At 42.5% G+C, this 21,495-nt stretch overlaps 1 protein-coding gene across 10 annotated transcripts in view; it reads left to right on the plus strand.

The window, feature by feature from the left end:
- Positions 1-21,495, plus strand: part of TLK2 (tousled like kinase 2) — a 114,770-nt gene that overhangs the window by 88,251 nt on the left and 5,024 nt on the right. For all 10 annotated transcript variants that reach the window (XM_082706558.1, XM_082706560.1, XM_082706559.1 and 7 more), the window contains 6 exons: positions 158-255; positions 2,027-2,108; positions 6,288-6,379; positions 11,633-11,722; positions 15,218-15,387; positions 16,607-16,745. In XM_082706558.1, the coding sequence (XP_082562684.1) occupies positions 158-255; positions 2,027-2,108; positions 6,288-6,379; positions 11,633-11,722; positions 15,218-15,387; positions 16,607-16,745 (671 nt within the window). The remainder of the gene's footprint in view (positions 1-157; positions 256-2,026; positions 2,109-6,287; positions 6,380-11,632; positions 11,723-15,217; positions 15,388-16,606; positions 16,746-21,495) is intronic.

Genomic DNA, 21,495 nt, shown 5'->3' on the forward strand with positions numbered 1-21,495 from the left:
TTTATGATTAAATTTCTAGTTCTTAAAAAAATCTTTTTCAGTTCAAAACATTTTCCTTTCGTTTTTCAAAAGAGAAATGTCTGCTATTTTTTGAAATGAGATTCTGAAAATGTAGTGTGTCCTGTGTTCTGAGCTGTTTCTTTCCTTTTCACTTTAGGAAGAAGCAGAGATCCAGGCAGAGCTGGAAAGGCTAGAAAGGGTTAGAAATCTACATATCAGGGAACTAAAAAGGATACATAATGAAGATAATTCACAGTAAGCAACTTGGGGGTATGTTGGGTTGGAGACTGCGGAACACTCTCTGACATGAATGGTCAAGAATGGTGTTTCTGTTTGCTATAAATTGGGTGAATGATTCCATGGTGTAATTAGCTCTATTGCAAGATACAGTACAGGTTTGCGAACACAACTATGATTTGCTTTAATTTAAATATATGTAAATATATTAGATTTATATATTACTATCTGTACATGTATTACAGCACTTTTGCCCAAGTAGAGATCACTAAAACAGTACAGCTTCACGTTTATAAGTGGCTGGAATACACTGTGTGTTCAGATTCTTGCAGAGCTTTGCTAAATGGAAGCATGGGTGACAGTGTGGTGTCATGGGATGGTACCGGGTTAAGATGGCACTGGTTTTGTTTGTTTGTTGGTTTTTAAGATTTTACTTATTTATTTGACAGAGAGATACAGCGAGAGAGGGAACACAAACGGGGAGTGGGAAAGGGAGAAACAGGCTTCCCGCCGAGCAGGGAGCCTGATGGGGGCTCGATCCCAGGAGCCTGGGATCATGATGTGAGCTGAAGGCATTCTTAATACCTGAGCCATCCAGGCACCCCAAGATGGCACTGGTTTTGGAATGACCTTTAGGGGCCACATTTGGGTGTTGGGATTTTAAGCAAGACTCTCTCAAGTTCATCACATTAACCGTAGATGAATGCCCATCTTTGTTTATAAGTCATTTAAAGGATTGCAGCTGAAAGTAGATTAAAGTGGGAAGTAGCTTCGGTCCATAATCTGTTCCTTCCCATGTTTTTCTGACTCTGAAACATGATTTTTTTGGACGTAGCCGTAGCTTGTGTATTTTTGTTTGGCCAGTGTGTGCCGTGGACTTTTCTTTCTGTGAAAGTTCCCGTGACTGAGCTCTGTGTGTGTCAGGCCCGGTGCCACGTGCCCGATGCTGTCAGCTCATCTTGGCAGTAGCGCGGTGCACGTCAGTCAGCCTGACCAGGGCCCTGTAACTGTTTGACTAAACAGCTTCAGAGCTGAGCACTGCACGATCGTATTGCCTTTTCTCTGCAGGCACGTCAGTGTCTCAAAATGAAAATAATTTCAGGATTAATAGAGGGGCTGTTTAAGATCCCGAATTAAGTAGAAATATTTGTGAAGTATTTTTTGCCACTGTCTCTCCTTTCTTTGTCTTACTGTTAGAAAACAGCACAAGGTGGAATCCTCGATGGGTGGGCGAATGGTGACGGTTCTATCATGAAACTGTCTTAAAGAGAGAACATGAGTGCATATAGAACATGGGACTTCCTTAATAATCAGATCCATTTTTAAGGCCATGGGAAATATCTTGGAACTTTTTTGTATAGTTTTGGAATGGTGGGAACAGGTGGCTCTTGAGTACTTTGGAGGAAGTGAGTAGCACGGTGCGAAAATCCCTGGTCTGGCGGAGTCTGCACCCCCTCACCGTACAGCAAGTGGTTAGCGATGGTAGTTGCACGGCTCCCTTTCGGAAAAGGAGGAAGGTCAGCAACGTTCACAGGTCCACTTGTGGCTACGCTGAGCCTAGCAGTTCTGCCTTATGGCTTTACAGCCAGCGCTGTCCGTTGTCATTAGGCAGTCTCCTTGAACCGTATAGCTTCCTATTCACAACTCGCTGTATCGGTGTTAGCACCAAGCTATCAGCAGCAGCTGTAATCCTGTGTATAGCGCGTGTGAGAAATTCTGGGAATTCTGCTAGTATGGAAGGTCGTGGATTCCTTAATCTCAGGATGTTCTGTATTCTCTGTTCCCACAGATTTAAAGATCATCCAACGCTAAATGACAGATACTTGTTGTTACATCTTTTGGGTAGAGGAGGTTTCAGTGAAGTTTACAAGGTAAGTCTCAGGATTGAATTCTTGGTTATTACCAACTTGGAGAACATGAAGAATAGTGGTAATTGTGGGTTGATACTTACTTGTTTGAACTCAGAAACTTTAAGCACCTGTATCTTGAGAAGAACTGCTTTTAGTAAAATTAAGTAACTACGGCAGGATACAGTAGTTTTGCCCTGTTTTCCAGTTTGAAAAATAAAAAAGGAAAGAAAAACACTCCTTTCTGGGTAGTGAAATTGTGGTGATTTTTATTCTGGTTCTGTACTTCTGCCTCACGTTTGTTAGAAATAAGTATGTGTTACTTTTATTCTTTTTTTTTTTTTTAAGATTTCATTTATTTATATGACAGAGACACGGTGAGAGAGGGAACACAAGCGAGGGGAGTGGGAGAGAGAAAGCAGGCTTCCCGCCGACTAGGGAGCCCAGGGCGGGGCTTGATTTCAGGACCCTGGGATCATGACCTGAGCTGAAGGCAGATGCTTAATCATCTAAGCCACCCAGGCGCCCCTACTTTTATTCTTAAAAATTTTTTTTTTAACAAAATAGATGTGTTAAAGCTAATTCTTACTTGAAAACTAGCTTTTTGTTTTTTAACATGTTCTCATCTTCTACGTCCAAGTGTTTAGTAGCTCTGGTATTCAAAGGAGCATCCTGGTTTCAGCCAGGCCAGTGAAGTTCAGACTACCGTGCCTCCAGCTGGTTTGTACTAAGTGAGGAATTCAGCTGGTTTTCAGGATAGCTGCAGATCCAGTAACATGTTCACGAGTCACCACCTCCTTTAGCTTCTAGGTGTTTCTGGCACCAGGCTTTTACGTGCAGAATCCGTTTATTAAATGGTCTTTACCGCATGGTCCTGCGAAGTCCCTCTTCATGCGGTTTGGCCTTCACTGTTGGGCTTTATGTTATGCCCTATAAATTTATATATGGGAATTCTTTTGGACAAAATAATTAGTTTTCATTTAGATAAAAACAGTAAAAACTAGTTCTATCTTCCACTTTTTTTTTTTTTTTTTTTAAAGATTGTATTTATTTATTTGAGAGAGCACAAGCAGGGACAGAGGCATTGGAACTCCCCGCTGTACAGGGAGCCCGAAGCAGGGCTTAATCCCATGCCCCCAGGATCATGACCTGAGCTGAAGGCAGACTCACTGTGCCACCCAGGTGCCCTTACCCCAACTTTTTTTGTTACAAAAAATAACTATATTTTCCAAAACCGTTAGTGCCTCATGTGGGGATGTATGTGTATATATTTTTTTAATTGAAGTCTAGTTGGCACACGATGTTTTATTATTTTTAGGTGTACAATATAATGATTTGACGGTTTTCCTTTTTTTAATGTTAATTTTTTACTGTGGGGATATATCATAAAATTTGCCATTTTAGCCCTTTTAATTATACAGTTCATTTGCATTAAGTATATTCATAATGTGCAAGTACCTTCACTATCCACTTCCAGAACTAGAATATTATTCTTAATGTACTATTGGGCTTGATTTTCTAGTGTATCATGTTTTGTTACCTATTTGTAAGTGGGACTGGCCCATAGTTGTCTTTCGTGTATAAGCAGCATTTTCTAGCTTCTGTGCTCTAGTTTTCCAGAATAAGTTGTTCCTATGTATATAACCTCCCCACCACCCCCCACCCAGTGCCCTGGAATGCATGACATAGGATTTGTTGGCCCCTTGAAAGTTAGAGCAGACTCAGTCCCATGGGTGCATGTCATTGTACAGGAAAACTTTTTGACCACCTTTTTAGTTCCTTCTGCAAATACTGATTTACGTATATTTTCTCCCCCTTCTCAAATCTTTTTTGATAATTTAATTTTTCTGCAACATCTTCTGCTTCACCTCAAATTTAAAAATATCATCCATACCTTAATGAAACGTTTATTTTTCTCTCTCAAATGATAGGTCAGAGAGGTTAGTCGGTGTTTTTTTCTTCCCTCTAAGAATAAACTTTTTATCTTGTTGATCAAGTCTACTGTGTAATTTGGGTTTTTCTTTTCATTAACTTTTACTTTTAGTCTTTCCTTCCTTTTGCTTCCTTTGTTTTCATTCTTGAATCATAGTTTATTTTTTAATTTTTGATAATTTTATTCAGTTGTAAAAAAATAAAAATTTACCATCATTAACCATTTTTTTAAAACAGTTGAGTATTGTTAGGTATGTTTATGTTGTTGTGAAACAGATCTCCAGAACTTTCTCATCTTAGAAAACTGAAACTTAGCCTATTAATCAGTAGTTTGCTCTTGGCCTCCCCCAGCCTCTGCCAGGCACTGTTTTGCTTTCCATTTCTGCGAATTAGACTACTTTCAGATACCTCTATAAGTGAAATCACAGTATTTGTCTTCTTGTGGGTGCCTCAGTTCACGCAGCATAATGTTCTCAGAGTTCATCCATGTTGAAGCATGTGATAGGATTTCCTTCTTTTAAGGGTGAATAATATTCCATTGTATGCACATACTTCCTTTTCTTTATCCATTTATCTGGCAGTGGACATTGGGGTTGCTGCTGCTGCTTGTTTGTTGTAAATAGCGCTGCTTTGAACATGTGTGTGCAGATAGCTCTTGGAGATCTTGCTTTTAATTCTTCTGGCCGTAAACCCAGAAGTAAGACAACTCCATTTTTAAAGCATCAAAATTTATTGTTGGTGCTTCTCAGTTGCTCGTCAGTGATTTCTTCATCCTACTTTTCCCCTAGTGTGTTCCTTAAACCTTTTAACATTCCTGAAATTTAGATGGTTCCTCCAGTGTTGTGTACATTCCGTATAGTTCTTTTGCTTTTCTCCACTCTTCCAGAAGCCCTTCTTAAAATCAGTGGTGGATCACAATGTCTTGGATTCAGATATATGGTGTGGTAGATGGAGAGAAAGACACTTGTAGTATCATTAGTGCTCTCATTAATTCGGTGCTATTTGATCTGGCTTTTGATGGCTTGAAATCATTCTCTGCTGTGAAGCCAAGATGGTGTACAAGCTTGCAGCCGGACTTCAGGGTCTGTAAGAATTTTCATTTCTGTGAAATAAGATAATTCTATTTGAACTGTATGGTTTTTGTATTTTAAAAACTACTGGTTTGAATTTAGTATAAATTGGAAGTTTCTTTTATGAGCAGCTCTCTCTTGCATTTAGTGCTTTCCTAGAGGTAGCATACATTTTAAAAGATCTGTTGAACAGTAATCATCACTATTCATGGACTCTGCCTCTGCCTCTTACCTTCATCTTTTCCTACAGTTGCAGAAACTGGCAGATGGTGGTAATAGTGTTGGAACTGAAGTTGTAAGTTTTTCATCTGAACTTTAAAAACTAAGAAAAACTTCATTTCAAAGGAATTCCTCAGTGAATTCTTCTGTATAATAGAAATTTCCTATTATATTAAAATACTACTCACTTTATCAAATTGTGATTTACACCCAGCATCCTCAAAAACCCACCTGCTTCCCTTCTTCCCTCTATGATACAGAACTGCCGCTGGAGGAGGACTTCCAGCAGTGGCGGTCTTTGGGGAAAGTCTGTCCCTTTCTTAGGACATTGCCAGAGGAGTCACCTGGTGTGACGAACTTCAGACATTGTTGGGATCAAAAACTGCTTTTTATTTACCCATCATATATGGGTAGGGCTGTTTTTTGTTTCTGTCCCTGTTTGTGTTTTAATAAACACAGTATAACAAATTATGAGGTTATTTTTCTAAACAAGCACAGTGAAAAGGTGTATCTGGAGGGATTATTTCTCACGGAACAGGTAGTGTGTGTCCCAGCATTTCAGAAGTGGCAGGACTTGCTAGGGAAGCATGCCAAGTCCCGGTGTCAGCAGAGGGGTGAGTTACAGCCCCGGGGAGCAGGTCCCAGAGAGGGCAGATGGATGATGTCCACCGAGAAGACTGTTTGGAAGGGACTGGTAAGGCATGGGCTAACTTGCTTTGTGGTGTGTGCTCGGTTGTTTTCTAAGCCCCTTGGTGCCAGTGCGTCTGGAGACTTCTGAATTATCTGATCACAAGTTTTCAGAAGATGGTTGTAACTCTGAAACAAGTACGCGATAATGTTGTCATCTACGGCTGTTTGTATTTAATAATGCATTTTGGGTTTTGAGTATATCCATGTGTTAAATGGAAACCTCAAATCCATTACTTGCCTGTAATTCTTGTTAGCTTTTATCCAGAATATAACATATTCCTTTTCTTTGTAGGCATTTGATCTAACAGAACAAAGATATGTAGCTGTGAAAATTCACCAGTTAAATAAAAACTGGAGAGATGAGAAGAAGGAGAATTACCACAAGTAAGTGACGCCAGAGTATCTGATTTGTCAGAATTCAGTAGTGTGGCGGCTGCAGTGTGAGCCCCTTGTTAACAGCAGTGTGTGCATTGCTGGGGTGGTGTCCTTAGGAGAGTGAGCAACTGTTCCATCTCACTGATGAGCAAACTGAAACTTAACGGAATGCAAGTAATAGTTAAGAAAAGGCTGAGCTGGTATTTAAATCTAGACTTCCCTCAATCCAAAACCCATGCTCTTCAACCTCCCTTTCCATTGTGTGTCTAACATTAGCTACAATAAACAAGCAAAGCCTCAGAAACCATCTTGCTTGTTTGTAGAGAACAGATGATAATGCTTTGGGGATCCTGGGGAGCTTTGGGCGGGACTTTTTCTGGCTGTTTCAATCATTTCATTATGGAGGAGACAGTGGGGGGCACCTGGGGTGCTTCAGCGGTACTTATTTGACTCCTTCAGCTCCTCGGTGCTGTGCTCACCTCTCCATCAGCTTCTCCTCTCAGAATGCTCTGTGTTCAGCATCTTGCTTACTATACTTGCCTGGCTTCTGAAGGCCACTCGCCATATTTAGGGAGGAGCCGGGGAGAGTGACTGCTTTAGAAGGAGTGATTCTTACATGTACAGGTGTGAATTTCTCTGATCCACTACTGTCAGGTTTTGCTTGTTTCCCCTGACCCCGAGCTTCAGAACATAGGAATTCATGGCTTGTTTCGTTTGGAGGCTAAGCATACCTAATTTGCTTTTAGGATCCCTCCCTGGGCTTAGTATTGTTTCCTTGTTGTATATACAAGCACTGAGTTAGACGTGCCCTAACCCTGAAGAGAGAAGACAGGCCCCCCCTTTTTTTAGAATTGTATTTATTTGGGGTGCCTGTGTGTCTCAGTCATTAAGAGACTGCCTTTGGCTCAGGTCATGATCCCAGAGTCCTGGGATCGAGTCCTGCATAGGGCTTCCTGCTTGGCAGGAAGCCTCCTCCTCCCTCTCCAGCTTCCCCTGCTTATGTTCCCTCTCTCGCTGTCTCTCTCTCTCTGTATCAAATAAGTAAATAAAATATTTTTTTAAAAAAAACCTATTTGGCAGAGAGAGAGAGCACGGACAAGCAGGGGGAGTGGCAGGCAGAGAGAGGAAGCAGACTCCCCGCTGAGCAGGGAGCCCGATGCCAGGCTTCCATCTCAGGACCGTGGGATGGTGACCTGAGCCAAAGGTAGATGCTTTGCCAACTAAGCCACCCAGGCACCCAAGACAGCCCTCTAAGATAAAAACAACCCACCTCCTTTCTATAAAAGCAGTTTTGGGTTTTTTTTTTTTTCTTTCCTTTTTTTTAAGATTTTATTTATTTATTTGACAGTGATCACAAGTAGGCAGAGAGGCAGACGGAGAGAGAGGAGGAAGCAGGCTCTCTGCAGAGCAGAGATCTCGACGTGGGGCTCTATCCCAGGACCCTGGGATCATGACCGGAGCCGAAGGCAGAGGCTTTAACCCACTGAGCCACCCAGGCGCCCCTGGGGGTTTTTTTCTTACAAATAGTCCTTTGGAGGGAAAAATAGCAGGGGTGTTTGACCACTTTGAAGTAGCCTTTTAATTGGCTGCTAAAGCAACTCTTACTACATCCCTATTACTTACCAGGGGTGCGGGAGCGCTTCCTTCCCCACGCAGATGTGCAGTGGTGTTCAGCACTGGAGAAGTGGAGGCTTCTGTGACATTAAGGGAAATAGGGCTTAGCAGAGGTACAGGAAAGGGGATGGAGTGTGGTTTATGCACGGCGCCCTGCACGTGCGTCCTGCGGGACAGGCAGCTGTGGTCCAGATGCGTCTGAGGAGCAGTTGCATTATTAGAAGCGCATTCCAGTCACTTGGCATGCGGGGACGGACGGCGTGCCACAGTGAATGCTGGGAGCACTTTAGAGAAGGCCACATGTTGCTGTGACCAGTAAAAGAGAAATGTCCCCATCATACTGAGATTCTCAGGAGTGCATAAGGGTGTTGGAACTCTACCTGATTCTTAGTAGAAATGCTTTTCAGCTCTGCCTGGAGCCCCTTCTCTGTCCTGTGTGTGCACTGAGCCCTTGACTTCGTGAGGGGCCAGCCGTGATCAACCTTGAGAAAATGGTTCATGGGCTGGGATTGACCCATACTTTGCCTGGGCTCAGCGTGCAGGTTTTCGGCTGGCCCGAGAAGGAACTCTGGTGAGGAACAGGGCACTAACTGTAGGGGCTGCTGCCTGCCTTAGGCTTCTGTGGCAGCGAGGGCTTGAAGCCGGGACGGTGTGCCTCCGCAGCGCATTTGGCAAGCTGCTCCAGGGGCTCCCGGCTAGGGATCGGGGCTCTGTCTCCCCTTCCTCTGCCGGGCGGAATCATAGAGCAAGAGGAGGGGGTGGTCTCATTTATCTGAGCTCTTGACTGCTCTAGCTCCAGGCTCGTTTCCTCACCAGAGATGGGAATCGTGGTACCCAGGCAACTTCTGGGGAGCCGTCTCTGAAGGGGCCATTTCTGAGCGGACAAACACATGGGGGAAGGGGGTGCGGGGTTCTGGTAACACTGGTGCCTGGGGAGGGATTCCTAAGCACCTCCGCCTTGCTGCGGAAGAGTTTGCTTGACAGGAGATCATACTGGTGAATAGAGGCTGCATAGATAAGTGAATTAGCAAAATGTCATTAACTCCTTTGAACTTAAAGAAGCCTTCTATCAAGCACGTAACATTTTAGAGAGTGCTTTAAAAATTTAGTATTAAACTAAAAAGTGTACACTTTGGTGGTGTGATAACATTGTAACATACGAAAATGCTGCTGTTCTTCTACACAGTAATGCCTTTGATTGCTGTGTTATTGTGGGAGTGACTTCCAGTCCCATCTGGAATCAAGACATTTATTTGGGTAAAAAAAGAACGAAGAACTCTGAAAGATTGTTTTGCTTAATTTGGGGTTCTTTCCTGAACCTCCTTTCCTCTCCTTCCCCACAAACAGCAAACTGGTTGTTTTACTTTTGCATTATTAAAGCTTTAGTATTACAAGATTTACCTCCCCCAAATAACATATTAAGAACTCCATAGGAAACATTTCCTATAAAGCTATCCACAGAAATAATTATATCTGAAATAGTTTATTTTTATGTATGATATTCTTATAATTTTTAGGGTAAAATCATTTTGGAAGTCTAAATATATATCCACTTACAAGAGAGTAAAAAACTAACATGTTATTGGATATGTTTCCTCCAGTTTCTAATTAAAGTTTCTGTATTTGTATTGCATTAACCCCTTGGGTGCTAAATTCAAAGTTGAACATGTGAAGGACATGGCAGGAGCCACTGGCTTACCTGATGAGGCCAGAGAAGCAGCTTAGAGCCTGACATAGTGACCAGAGATAATGCCTGGTTGATGAGGACTTTGAATGACCCTCCCTTTGGTTCTTAATTTTTATATCCTTTGGTTTCCTCTGTTTTCTGTACCTTGACAGAGAAATTGGTCTCTGCTCTGAAATATACAACAAAATCAAGAAGTTTAAACAGAATGGCAAAGAACTATACACTTTTAGCATGCTAGCGTGAGAAATGACTGAAGTGGTTATCTGGTTGGTCCCTAGCTTTCTAAACTTGGCTTTTGTGAGCAGCATTACCTTAATTTTACTGAATGTGAAATATCACATATAATCTTGATATTTGAAAAGGACAGGTGTGACGCTGCTTAGGTGGGGTGGGGGGTGGGGGTCACAGCTGCGTTTGCGCAGTGTCTGCACGGGGGCTTGGGAGGCCTGGATCTCCAGGAAGCAGCCTTTGAAACCTCCAGTCGTGTGTAGCCCAGAGAAGCGACATCACAGAGCTGGGACTCGAGGCCAGATTTCCAGGTCCCAGCATAGTGGCTGTCCTAACAACTGCTCTGCCTAAATACTGGCAAGTCTTTTCTTTTCAGAAAGACATAAAGATGATGAAGTACCAGAAGAAGCAAAAAAAAAAAAAAAAAAGCCAAAAGTGGCAGCGTGAAAAATAAGCTTAGGTCAAATACAGTTTCCATCTGGGAAAAACCTGTTTATTACTTTTAGATTCCTTTTCCTCTCTCCTCCTTGCCCTGATTGTTTCCTCAGCTTTTCTTTAGTTGAGTACTTTTTATGTATCCTTGTCATATTGTCATACATGTTTCAGAAAACGTCAACTTAGTTTTATTTTACCATACTCTGCAAAGTTTCTCTTGTCTGAGTCTTGCCTTATAAGAAAATGCCCCAAATTAAATGGTGCTAGTTTACTTAAAATTTAAAAAATTTCTGTCACTCTTTGTATCTAAGAACGAAATACTTTAAAAATTATTGGTAATTACACGGAATAAACTTATTCTGTAATTCTTTTAAAATTCAATGAATATGTGAGATTATATGGTTTGTTTTTGTTCCTAATCTTACTAAATGATTTTAAATTGGAAAAGCACTAAAAAAAAAAAAGTTAATATGTTTATGTAAGCTCTCATCCCAAGAAAACTGGGGTTCAGTGATGTTCTTTTTTCTTTTTTTAAAGATTTGTTTATTTGAGGGAACCTGCAGGTGTGCACTCGCACACACCCAGACAGGCACATGCTGAGGGGGGGGGGGTCAGAGAGGGAGAGAGAATCCCAAGCACACTCCTCACTGTGCGTGGAGCCTAGTGTAGGGCTGGATCTCACTCTCCTGAGGTCATGATCTGAGCTGAAATCAAGTGTTGGACACTTAACAGAATGAGTCACCCAAGCATCCCGGGTTCCATAATTTTTTATCAGTTTCACATTAGAAGAAGGTAAAGCTGATAGCCCTTTCATATTATAAGGAGAATTTTAAAACAAATACAAAGCACTGCTAATACTGCCTTATATAATCGGTAATCCTTTCACCCAAGGAGTTTAAATGCCAAAATTCATCTCCTTGTTTATATCCCCAGGATATAAACATTTATAGATGTGAATTATCGGCTTTTGAGGGGAAAGAAAAAGCTCTCTTTATAATTTTTAAAGCTTTGGTATTTGGGTATAAATATTAAACAGGTGAGATAGTGATAGAATGAACTTGAAAGGGATAAAAGGTTGGTAAAAGTCATTCAACAAATATTTGAGCACCTGCTACTTTCTCAGCAGCTTGGTAGACGCCAGTAGTGAAAATAGGGTGAGGAAAGGTCCGGGGGCCAGCAGACCTGAATGCATAGGCAGAAATAAGGAGCAGTGAGAGAACATATAGGCGTATCCTTGAAGAGGTCTGAAAGTCCAAAATACAAAAATACAAAATGTTAATTTTCCACTTTGTTTGCAGGCATGCATGTAGGGAATACCGGATTCACAAAGAACTGGATCATCCCAGGATAGTTAAGCTGTATGATTACTTTTCACTGGACACTGACTCGTAAGTGCCGTGCCATTTTAGCTTAGCAGTTGATACTGGTTTCTTGCAGTGTGTTGACTACTCATGGAGTAGAGTTTCAGTCTGGGTCGAGGAAATGCCCTCCAAGGGAACCGGGTGCATTTATTCCTGGGCAGATGAACCTGCATGAATTCACATTTGGGCCAGCAGTACATCTCTTAGCCACAGGATCTGTGCAGTGGTGTGCTGGTAAATGTTTAACAACCAGCTGGGTGGGGAGGGGAGAGGACGCATTCATAGTATTGGACACGCTCTGTGATAATGAATTTCCCAGCCAGTCTAGTTTCACACTGAAAAAAATCCAGCTTTATTGAGATATCATTTGAATACCGCATAGTTCACTCTTTTAAAACTATACAATTCAAGGCTTGTAGTATAGTCACAGATCTGTGCAGTCATCGCCATAGTCATTTTTAGAACATGTTCACTACCTCAGAGAGAAACCCCATATTTTTTGCTGTCACTCCCCTAGTTCCCCCTCCCCCGACCTGGCCCCCAGGTCTAAGCAGCCACTAATCATTTTTTTTGTCTCTGTAGATTTCCTATTCTGGGCTTTCATGTGAATGACTCATGGTATATAGACTTTTATGACTGGCTTCTTTCATTTAGCAAGACGTGTTTTCAAGGTTCATCCTTACGGTAGCATGTATCAGTACTTCATTCCGTTTTTGACCAAATATATCCCGTTGTATGAATGTACCACCTTTTGTTTGTCCATTCATCCCACCAGTGGCTTAATAACCAGCTCATGAAATGCCTGAAAATTTAACCATCAGCTCTGGGTAACTGTCACATGTTGGTGCTAGCTACCTCTGATGCGCACCAGTGAGTGTGGCCTGTACAGGAGTCTGCCCCAGCTGGAGATTCTGGTGAACAGTGACGAGTATTTCAAGGAAGGACCCGCAGTGTGATTTTATCATACAGCGGGAATGAACGTTGGCCTGTGTAGGCAAATGAAGGCATAACCCAGTGCTGCACGGGAAGTAGAGCCTCAGAGGCGTGTAGGAGGTTGGAGGTGGAAAGGATCTCAGTTCAGCTCTCCACTGAATAGATGGAAATTTGTGGACCAGGGAAGTTAGAGGACTTGCCTGAGATCTTTAATACTCTTAGGTATTGTCGTATAATGTTACCTGATATAGGTAAGCTCTGTCACCTTTGGGTTTATCAAGGGGTTTAGAAATACTTGAGCATTTGGGAACGTTTTTTCTGTAGGAGTCTGAATGGAGTGAGGAGAATGTACCTTAGAGTCTGGCCAGCAGGTGTTCCTTTTCGCCTTGCAGGGTGATTCTGGGCGTTTTGGCCTATTCCACACAGCAGCTGTCTCCCAGATTGTGTGCCGAGAACAGTCCCACATTTAGAAATGTTTCCAAAAGGGAAGAGACCTTAACTCCCTTTGGAAATGTGAATGACCCCTTCTTCCCACCTGGCCAGGGATGTTCCCTTTCCAGAAGGGTGACCCTTGAACCTGGCATAGTCAGTGTGTGGTTAGCATGGATGGAGTTTAGATGAGTATCTAGGTAGAGAACAGGTCTCCACAGGGTGGCCTTACCTTTTTGCTTTGAATAAATTTCCTGAATACTAGATAGATTGTCATTCCGCCACTACCCCTCAAAATAGAAGTACAAAAAACATCTCAAAAATAAGTATGACTTTGATTATTTGCAGTTTTGAATCATGTATACACTTTTAACTAATCTGAGGAATTGATTTGGTTGTCTGCTATTTTTGAATTTATTTTGGTCTGCCTATTGTGTGCATGGTGAATTTTCACCATCATTTTATAAAATCTTCTGAGAGTTGTTTGGGTGTTAAAGTGAGATTTTATTTTAAGCTTGCACTTGGGTGCAAGACATAGACCAAGCATGAGAGTCTATGTCTCAGATCAGAGTGTCTATAAATTTTTGATATTTATCCTTAAATAGTGTGCTAACATGCCGTAGTGTGTTTCATAAGAAACATAAGCTGGTCAGTTCAGGATCTCATAGGACCATGTTTGTCCACCTTCCATTGCGGAGCTTTTTGAAGGCCTCAAATGGCCTGGGGGCCGTAGTGCTAGTCCCGAGTGTGTTTGCTCTCGGCTCTGCTCCTCACCCTTCCCCTGCTCTGCATCTTAGCAGAGTTGACCCTTGTAGGCTTTTTTCCCCAGGCTTCTGTGTCAGTCGTTGTTCAGTTGGTTTTAGCCACTGCAGAGACAGAGTTGGGGGTGGGGAGAGAGAGACACACACAACATACACACACACACACACACACACACCCCACCCCACCCCACCCCACCCCCAACCCCCCAACCCCCCGCTGTGATTCCAGTCTCTCTTGGTGATGCTCAGTTCTGGTTGCACCATCTCCGCCGTCTGGCCCTCTGGCCTTAGGGTGCTGACGGCTTCCTGTCTAGATGATCTCTGGGTGCCTCACTGGCCAGTGTACCCTCTCAGCTCTTCCATCATCCATGTGATGGGTGCCCTGCATTAAAACCTCTCTGTCTTATTTCCTGACTAGAGCCTGAGTGTTAACACCCACATTGTCACAGCTTAGGATAATTTAAAAGGTCTTCATCTCTCAGGTTTCCTCAAACAATTCAAGAAGCCTTACTCTGGTTTATAAAAGCCTTGGAAGATAGACACGTGACCCTTAGTGCTAAAAATGGTATATAGTTTTAGATTTGAGTCTGTATGATACATTGATGTTAAGTGGAGGAAAAAACTCATACTATGTAATGACACATTTGTTAGAATCACAGATACCGTGCTTTAAAAGATTTTATTTATTTGACAGAGAGAGTGCACAAGCAGGGGGAGCAGCAGGCAGAGGGAAGGGGGGAAGCAGGCTCCCTGCAGGGGGGAAGCAGATGTGGGGCTCGATCCTAGGACCCTGGGATCATGACCTGAGCTGAAGGCAGACGCTTAACTGACTGAGCCACCCGGGTACCCTGATACTGTGCTTTTAAAAGTTCTCTTATACCTTGTGTTTAGCAAGGAGACGTTATAGTACAGTATTGTGCCAGAGTGACATACGACATGACATGGAACCAATTCGTGGGACCTGGGCAAACCATTTCCTAGTGTCAGCACTCGGGTCATATGAAATGTTTGCTTTGAGACTTGTGTACCTGATCACAGTCTGCTCACTTAGAACTGGAGCGCGGCAGGGACATGTGCAGGAGAGCCTTCTGAAAAGATACCTAGCTGCTGTACATTACAGTTCTTGTCAGTCTTCGTATAGTCTGGATGTAAGAAGAGGAATGTCCTGGGTGAACTGAGGCACAGCAGATTGCCTTATGGAGGCCGGGAAGGCTGTCCACCAGGGCTCTCCTTCCTGTCAGCCACTCAGTAGCTCCTACCGAATAAAGAACAGAACAGTACTTTAAGGAATGAGGAACAGAGCAAGTAGCTAATTACCTGGTTTCCGCTGGGGCTAGCTGAAGAAGTCTTAATCTGCTTGTTCTTTCCCACCATCAAATGTCGGTTTATTTGTCTTTAGGTTTTGTACAGTATTAGAGTACTGTGAGGGCAATGACCTGGACTTCTACCTGAAACAGCACAAATTAATGTCGGAGAAAGAGGCGCGATCCATTATTATGCAGATTGTGAATGCTTTAAAGTACTTAAATGAAATAAAACCTCCCATCATACACTATGACCTCAAACCAGGTATGTCTAACTTTTAGGCGACTGTATTGATGGTTTTTCTCTGGTCTTCGAAGTGACTTGAAATTTTACAAAGTCAGAGAATGTGAGGGAGGCTGGAAGCCTCGTCGCGTCTGGCCCTGCCCGGGCAGGTGTGGGACCAGAGTCCTGGCCCGGCAGTGCTGGGCTGGAGAGGGGGAGTGGGACTAAGGACTCAGGAGAAACAATGCCCTTGTCTTCAGGGCCAGGGCATTTCATGATGTCAGCCCGATTAAGAAAGAACTGCTCTGGCAAGCTCAGCTTTGTTTTTCCCATTACTCACACTATGTAGCCGTTCCTCTGCTCCAAGTCTCTTTGGTAAGTGCCCCCAAATGAACGAGTTATTTTGCAAGTCCGTCTCCCATTTCATTAAATCCCAGCAGTTTTTCATCTTTTTGTATGGTTACTATGTAAACTTCAGTAAACCTCAGTGAACAGGGGAGGCCAGTTACTTACCCCTGTTTTTTTGTTGTTGTCCTCCTGAGCTGTTCTTCAGAGTCTGCGTATGTTCTCTGTTGACAGCTGGCACCATCAGTGTTCGGAAGATGGTTCCCATTTACTGCCTGGTGGGCACAGTTGTTAACTCTGCTTTCCTCCCCTGGTAGTTATGTATTAAATCTCAGTGTTCAATATTCTTCAATGTTCTAATACAGTTCAAATGACTAAAAAATTCATTACAACAAAGTGATTTTTAAAATGATGGCCATTGTGTGATTGGTTTTCCATCACTGAATCCAATATGTTTTCCTGGCGTAGGAGCTGTAGGTGGCACTGTGGTACTAGCTTTGATTCCCTTGTATATTTTTGTGTTTTTTATTTTGGGGGTTTTCTTTTGGGGGGGGTCCTGAAACGACTGTTCTAAAACAGGGTGGTTTAGAGATCGTTACTGAAAGTTCATATGAAACTTTCCCACCATTTTTGACCAACTGTCCAAGTGATATTTTACTTTGGCGGGTTACTCTTTTTTTCACCACTGCTCATAGTGGTGGTTTTGGCACATCTAGCAGGTGATTCTTGGAAAATGGAAGTTTGCAGCCAGACGCTGAGGACTCTCCTCCAGCATCCAGAGTCCAGATCATTTTATTCCAGGAATTTAGATGTTGCTAAAGAGTTTGACTTCAGTTGTCCCTTTCTTGTCTGTTATTACCTCGAACTTGTCTCGTCATTAGTCTCTTTTTATTCATGAAAGTTTTCATCTTTTTAGGTAATATTCTTTTAGTAAATGGTACAGCATGTGGAGAGATAAAAATCACAGATTTTGGTCTTTCCAAGATCATGGATGATGATAGCTACAATTCCGTGGACGGCATGGAGCTAACGTCACAGGGTGCTGGTACTTACTGGTAGGTATCTGGGAAATCTGCCAGGTTGGCTGGTGGAGATAAGGCTGTCCTATTCTGAAATACTGGTAATTGATGATTAATGTCTATGTCCATCCTTAGGCAAAAATGCTGTAAACCAAAGTAGACTTTCCTTCTCAGATATTACTGTCTTTCCAGCAGTTTGACTCTCTGTATTTAGTTCATTTTTCTTTCCTTTTTGGAAACCATTGAGAGAGGTTATGTGTAGCCAGGTGTTGGAGTTGTGTGTTTCTTCCTCGGGCTTGCCCCATGGAGTAGGAAGCGAATGAGATTGCTCATATGTATTTAAAGAATGGCCCCAAATTATTTTCAGTATGAGTGAAGCGTGCGTGCGCTCCGTCTCTCTTTTTCTTCCGAGAGAGGGAGAGGGAGAGAATCTGTGCAGAGCCTGAAGTGGGGCTCAGTACCACAACCCTGAGATCACGACCTGAGCTGAAATCAAGAGTTGGACACTTAACCGACTGAGCCACCCAGGCGCCCCATTGCAGGTCTCTTCTTGTGTGTTAACGGGCTGAGGGATCCGTCTCTGGAGTTGCCTGAGGATGGTAGACTGCCAAGAACTAAGGAGTTGTGAGAGATCAGTATGTAAAGTAACCGCAGGATCCCTTGAAATCTGAACAGGAAAAAAGTGCAGCTTGCCAAGAAATATATCCATCTCCTCACCCATGCTCTAAAAGGTTTTGGGCCACATATCTTCCATCTGTTGTCACTCATCTCCCTGGAGCCACCCCAGCTAGCTCTGTGACCTCCCCTACCTCTGCCTGGTATTCCTTCAGACAGCGAGAATCATAAAAGATAACTGCAGCCCAGGCATTTAACTGTATTGTAAAGCCGTGGCCACAGAGCTTCGTTTTCTCTTCTGAGTGGTAACAGAGCTCCATGTCGGGTATGTGATTCCAGCGTGGAGAAAGCCTCCAGCGGCACCACGGGAGAGGTTACATATACTGTTAAACCCCATGGTCTGTTGCTCAAATCTCTTATGTTTGCGACCGGAGGGCCCTGGGCTTACCAGAATAGTGACTGCCTGGGAATGAGGGTATGGATCGGAAGCAGACAGAGAAGGGGAGTTCGTTCACAACCCGCAAGATGGGCTCTGTCCTCATCAGTCTGATCATGTGTAAGTGACATATGTCAGAGAAACCATCAGATCCTGAGAAAAACATCATGTACACAAAATTTCTATTTCCATTGCTCCTTATTTTTTGTGGAGATGGTACCTATAGTGAAAATCAGTACCTAAATTAAAACTTGGAGATTCTAGGTTTAAAATAGAAGCTACATTTACAGTGTTTATTTACTATGGTGGTTATTGTGGGTTAGTGTTCCTGTCGCTAAATGACACAAAAATATCTCTTATTGGGGGTTCTGGAAACAGGTCTATACCTTTGCTATATAAATTCACTAGAACTTAGATTTTGGCTTTTTGTTTTGTAGCTTGTTCTTTTTAAAAAGTGAAGCCTTTTAAACGCTTAAATTAGTTTTCTCAGGGCGCCTGGGTGGCTCAGTGGGTTAAGCCGCTGCCTTCGGCTCAGGTTATGATCTCAGGGTCCTGGGATCGAGCCCTACATCAGGCTCTCTGCTCAGCAGGGAGCCTGTTTCCCTTCCTCCCTCTCTCTGCCTGCCCCTCTGCCTACTTGTGATCTCTCTCGGTCAAATAAATAAATAAATGAATCTTTTTTTAAAAAAATAATTAGTTTTCTCATTGGTACCTATTGCTATATTGGCTAAGCTATTAAAAATTTAGTGGAAGGGACGCCTAGGTGATTCAGTGGGTTAAAGCCTCTGCCTTCGGCTCAGGTCATGCTCCCCTGGTCCTGGGATCAAGCCCTCTGCTTGGCAGGGAGCCTTCCTCCCCCACCTCTCTCTGCCTGCCCCTCTGCCTACTTGTGATCTCTGTCAAGTAAATAAATAAAATCTTAAAAAAAAAAAAAAAAAACTGTTAGAAAGCTCCATATGGAAACTTCTTGACATGGTATATAAAAGATCACCGTTTGGTCCCTTCCAAACTAATATAAACTATATTGGGGGGCACCTGGGTGGCTCAGTGGGTTAAAGCCTCTGCCTTTGGCTCAGGTCATGATCCCAGGGTTCTGGGATCTAGCCTTCATCGGGCTCTCTGCTCAGCAGGGAGCCTGCTTCCTCCTCTCTCTGCCTGCCTCTCTGCCTACTTGTGATCTCTGTCAAATAAATAAATAAAATCTTAAAAAAAAAATTTAGTGGTTGACCTGTACTCTTGAAACAAATAATACATTATATGTTAATTTTAAAAATGTAAAAAATAAAAAAAAAATACTGGTTGAAATTAAACAAAAATTATGTTTGGGAATTTGCTTCAAAGTAATGTTTTTGGTGGGGGGGTATACAAACAAAGATTGGCCCCATGTTGATATTTATTGCAACTGGGTGATGGTTACTTGGGGATTCATTTTACTGTTCTTTCTACTTTGGATTATATTTGAAGATTGGTTTCATATTAAAAGGTCAGGTGAAGAGGGAGGCTACTGAGAAAATTTAATTCCGTGGGTTCCTGTGAAAGTTTACAAAGTCTACATGTTGATACAAGCATTGTCTTAATCACCTTCCTCATATGTTATCCAGTTGTGACGTCCGTAGAGATATAAACAGGACAGGAAGACAACAAATTCTAGGTTGGTTGTTGTAGTATTTGGTAGAGTTCTTCTCCATTGAATCCTTCTTTTATTTTAAGATTTTTTTTTTTCAAGATTTTATTTATTTATTTGTCAGAGAAAGAGGGTGAGTACTCAGAAGCAGGCAGAGTGGCAGGCAGAGGCAGAGAGAGAAGCAGGCTCCCTGCCAAGCAAGGAGCCCAATGCGGGACTGAATCCCAGGACCCTAGGATCATGACCTGAGCCGAAGGCAGTGGCTTAACCCACTGAGCCATTCAGGCGTCCCTAAGATTTTATTTTTACGTAGTCTTGACACCCAGCGTGGGAATCAAATGCATGCCCCTGAGATCACGGGTCACGTGCTCTGTGACGCCTGGGTGGCTCAGTTGGTTAAGGGGCCTACTCTTGATCTCAGCTGAGGTCTTGATCTCGAGGTTGTTAGTTCAAGCCCCACACCAGGCTCCACACTTAAACAAACAAACAAAAAAGAAGTCTCATGATCCACTGACTGAGCCAATCAGGCCCCCTGAATACTGCTAAATAAACGACCAGTAAACTAGACCTTGAGAATCTCCTCCATAACAATTTTATCATGATGGAACATGCAACTTGGTTTTTAAACACAGTTGAGGGCAGTAGAACTGTCCTCTCTCTCCTGAAGTCCTCAATAGGGAATTAGAGTACTTATTATTTTCGGTATTATTTGGGTAAAGAGCTAGTTTATTTCTCCATTTACACATGGGAAAACTGAGAGCTAGAAAGTGATTTTCCAGATTTGTACTATCCAATGGCAGTGTCTTTTTTTTTTTTTTTTTTTAAATTAATGTCTTTTGTACTCTGAGTATTTGGCTAAGTTATTACTTGGTATTTGGGTAAGTTCAACAACTCCTGTCCTTCCCTGCCATCTCCATGAGAGATTAAATACATTAAAATGTATATTAAAATGATCATTTTGTAATCAAGTTTTGTTTGTTATTTACCAAGATCATCTTTAAGTTATATATGTTGAAGAATCAAGCACCATGAAAAGTCAGGTTCAGGGAGGTTTGAGTGGCATTTGGGAGAGCTGGTTTTTTTATTCTTTTTCCAGCATTTTTTATTTCTTGGCATAACCTCTTCCTAAGTCAGTATGTGTTTTGGCTAACAGTTTTCATTGTGAAACAATAATATAGGTCAGTGGTCTTAATCATCCCAAAATGTCTGTTACAAGTAATAAATAAGAAACAAGAACATGACACTAAACTTCTTAAAAAAAAAAAAAAAAAAAAAAAAAAACAGAAAAGCCCATCATCAAATATTTTCTGCCTCTCAACTCTTGTGGCCCCCTTCAAGTTGTAAGTTCAGATTTTTATACCAGAATCACAGCAGGGTCTAAAATAAAGAATTTTTCACAGAATTGATTTTACCAGCATGAGATCTGCAGAAATTGATCTGTTATCTTCAGAATGCTGCCTTCCAGCTGCGCCATGGCTAAGACCCCAGGCAGTGAGTGGAAGCATATTTGTTTGGTTTCCTAAATGCCAAGAGGCACTTACCTTCCACACCATACAATTTGGTGTGGTTGGCTGCCCAGCTAGTCTTTTTCAGAGGCCAGGGGTGGGTGGTGAGGGAAGGAATTCAGATGAGAATTGAGTTGTGCTAACTACTAGTTTGTTTGGCTTTTTCTGCCCTACATGTTAGACTTCCAGTAAGTCCCTGATCACCCTTGACGTGGGAAATGTAAAATACCTTTGTAATATCACCGTTTATTAGAGGTTGTAGTTATTCCCAGTCCAGATTTTGCAAAGAGCCTACTTTAAGAAGGCAGACAGCCAGTCCCCTTGGAGATTTCTTTGGGGTCCTGAATTCATTTGGGACTTTCAAGATAGTTATTTTAGAGACCGTCATCTTTCTTAGCCTACATGAAAGCAAACCCACACCACTTCGAGTTCTGTTTTGATGTGTGCTGCTGCTGCAGCTCTCATAAAAGGGAATGCACGTCTTCTGTGTTCTCTCTCCTTTTGAAACTTTTGACTGACATGTATATTAGGGTACACCCCTGGAAAAGGGTGCTGGGTGAAGCAGGGACTAGGGGGAATGTTTTCGTCTCTCAGTGAGTTGGGAAG

Source organism: Mustela nivalis, assembly GCF_964662115.1.
Source record: "Mustela nivalis genome assembly, chromosome: 17".
In the NCBI taxonomy this organism is placed as follows: domain Eukaryota; kingdom Metazoa; phylum Chordata; class Mammalia; order Carnivora; family Mustelidae; genus Mustela; species Mustela nivalis.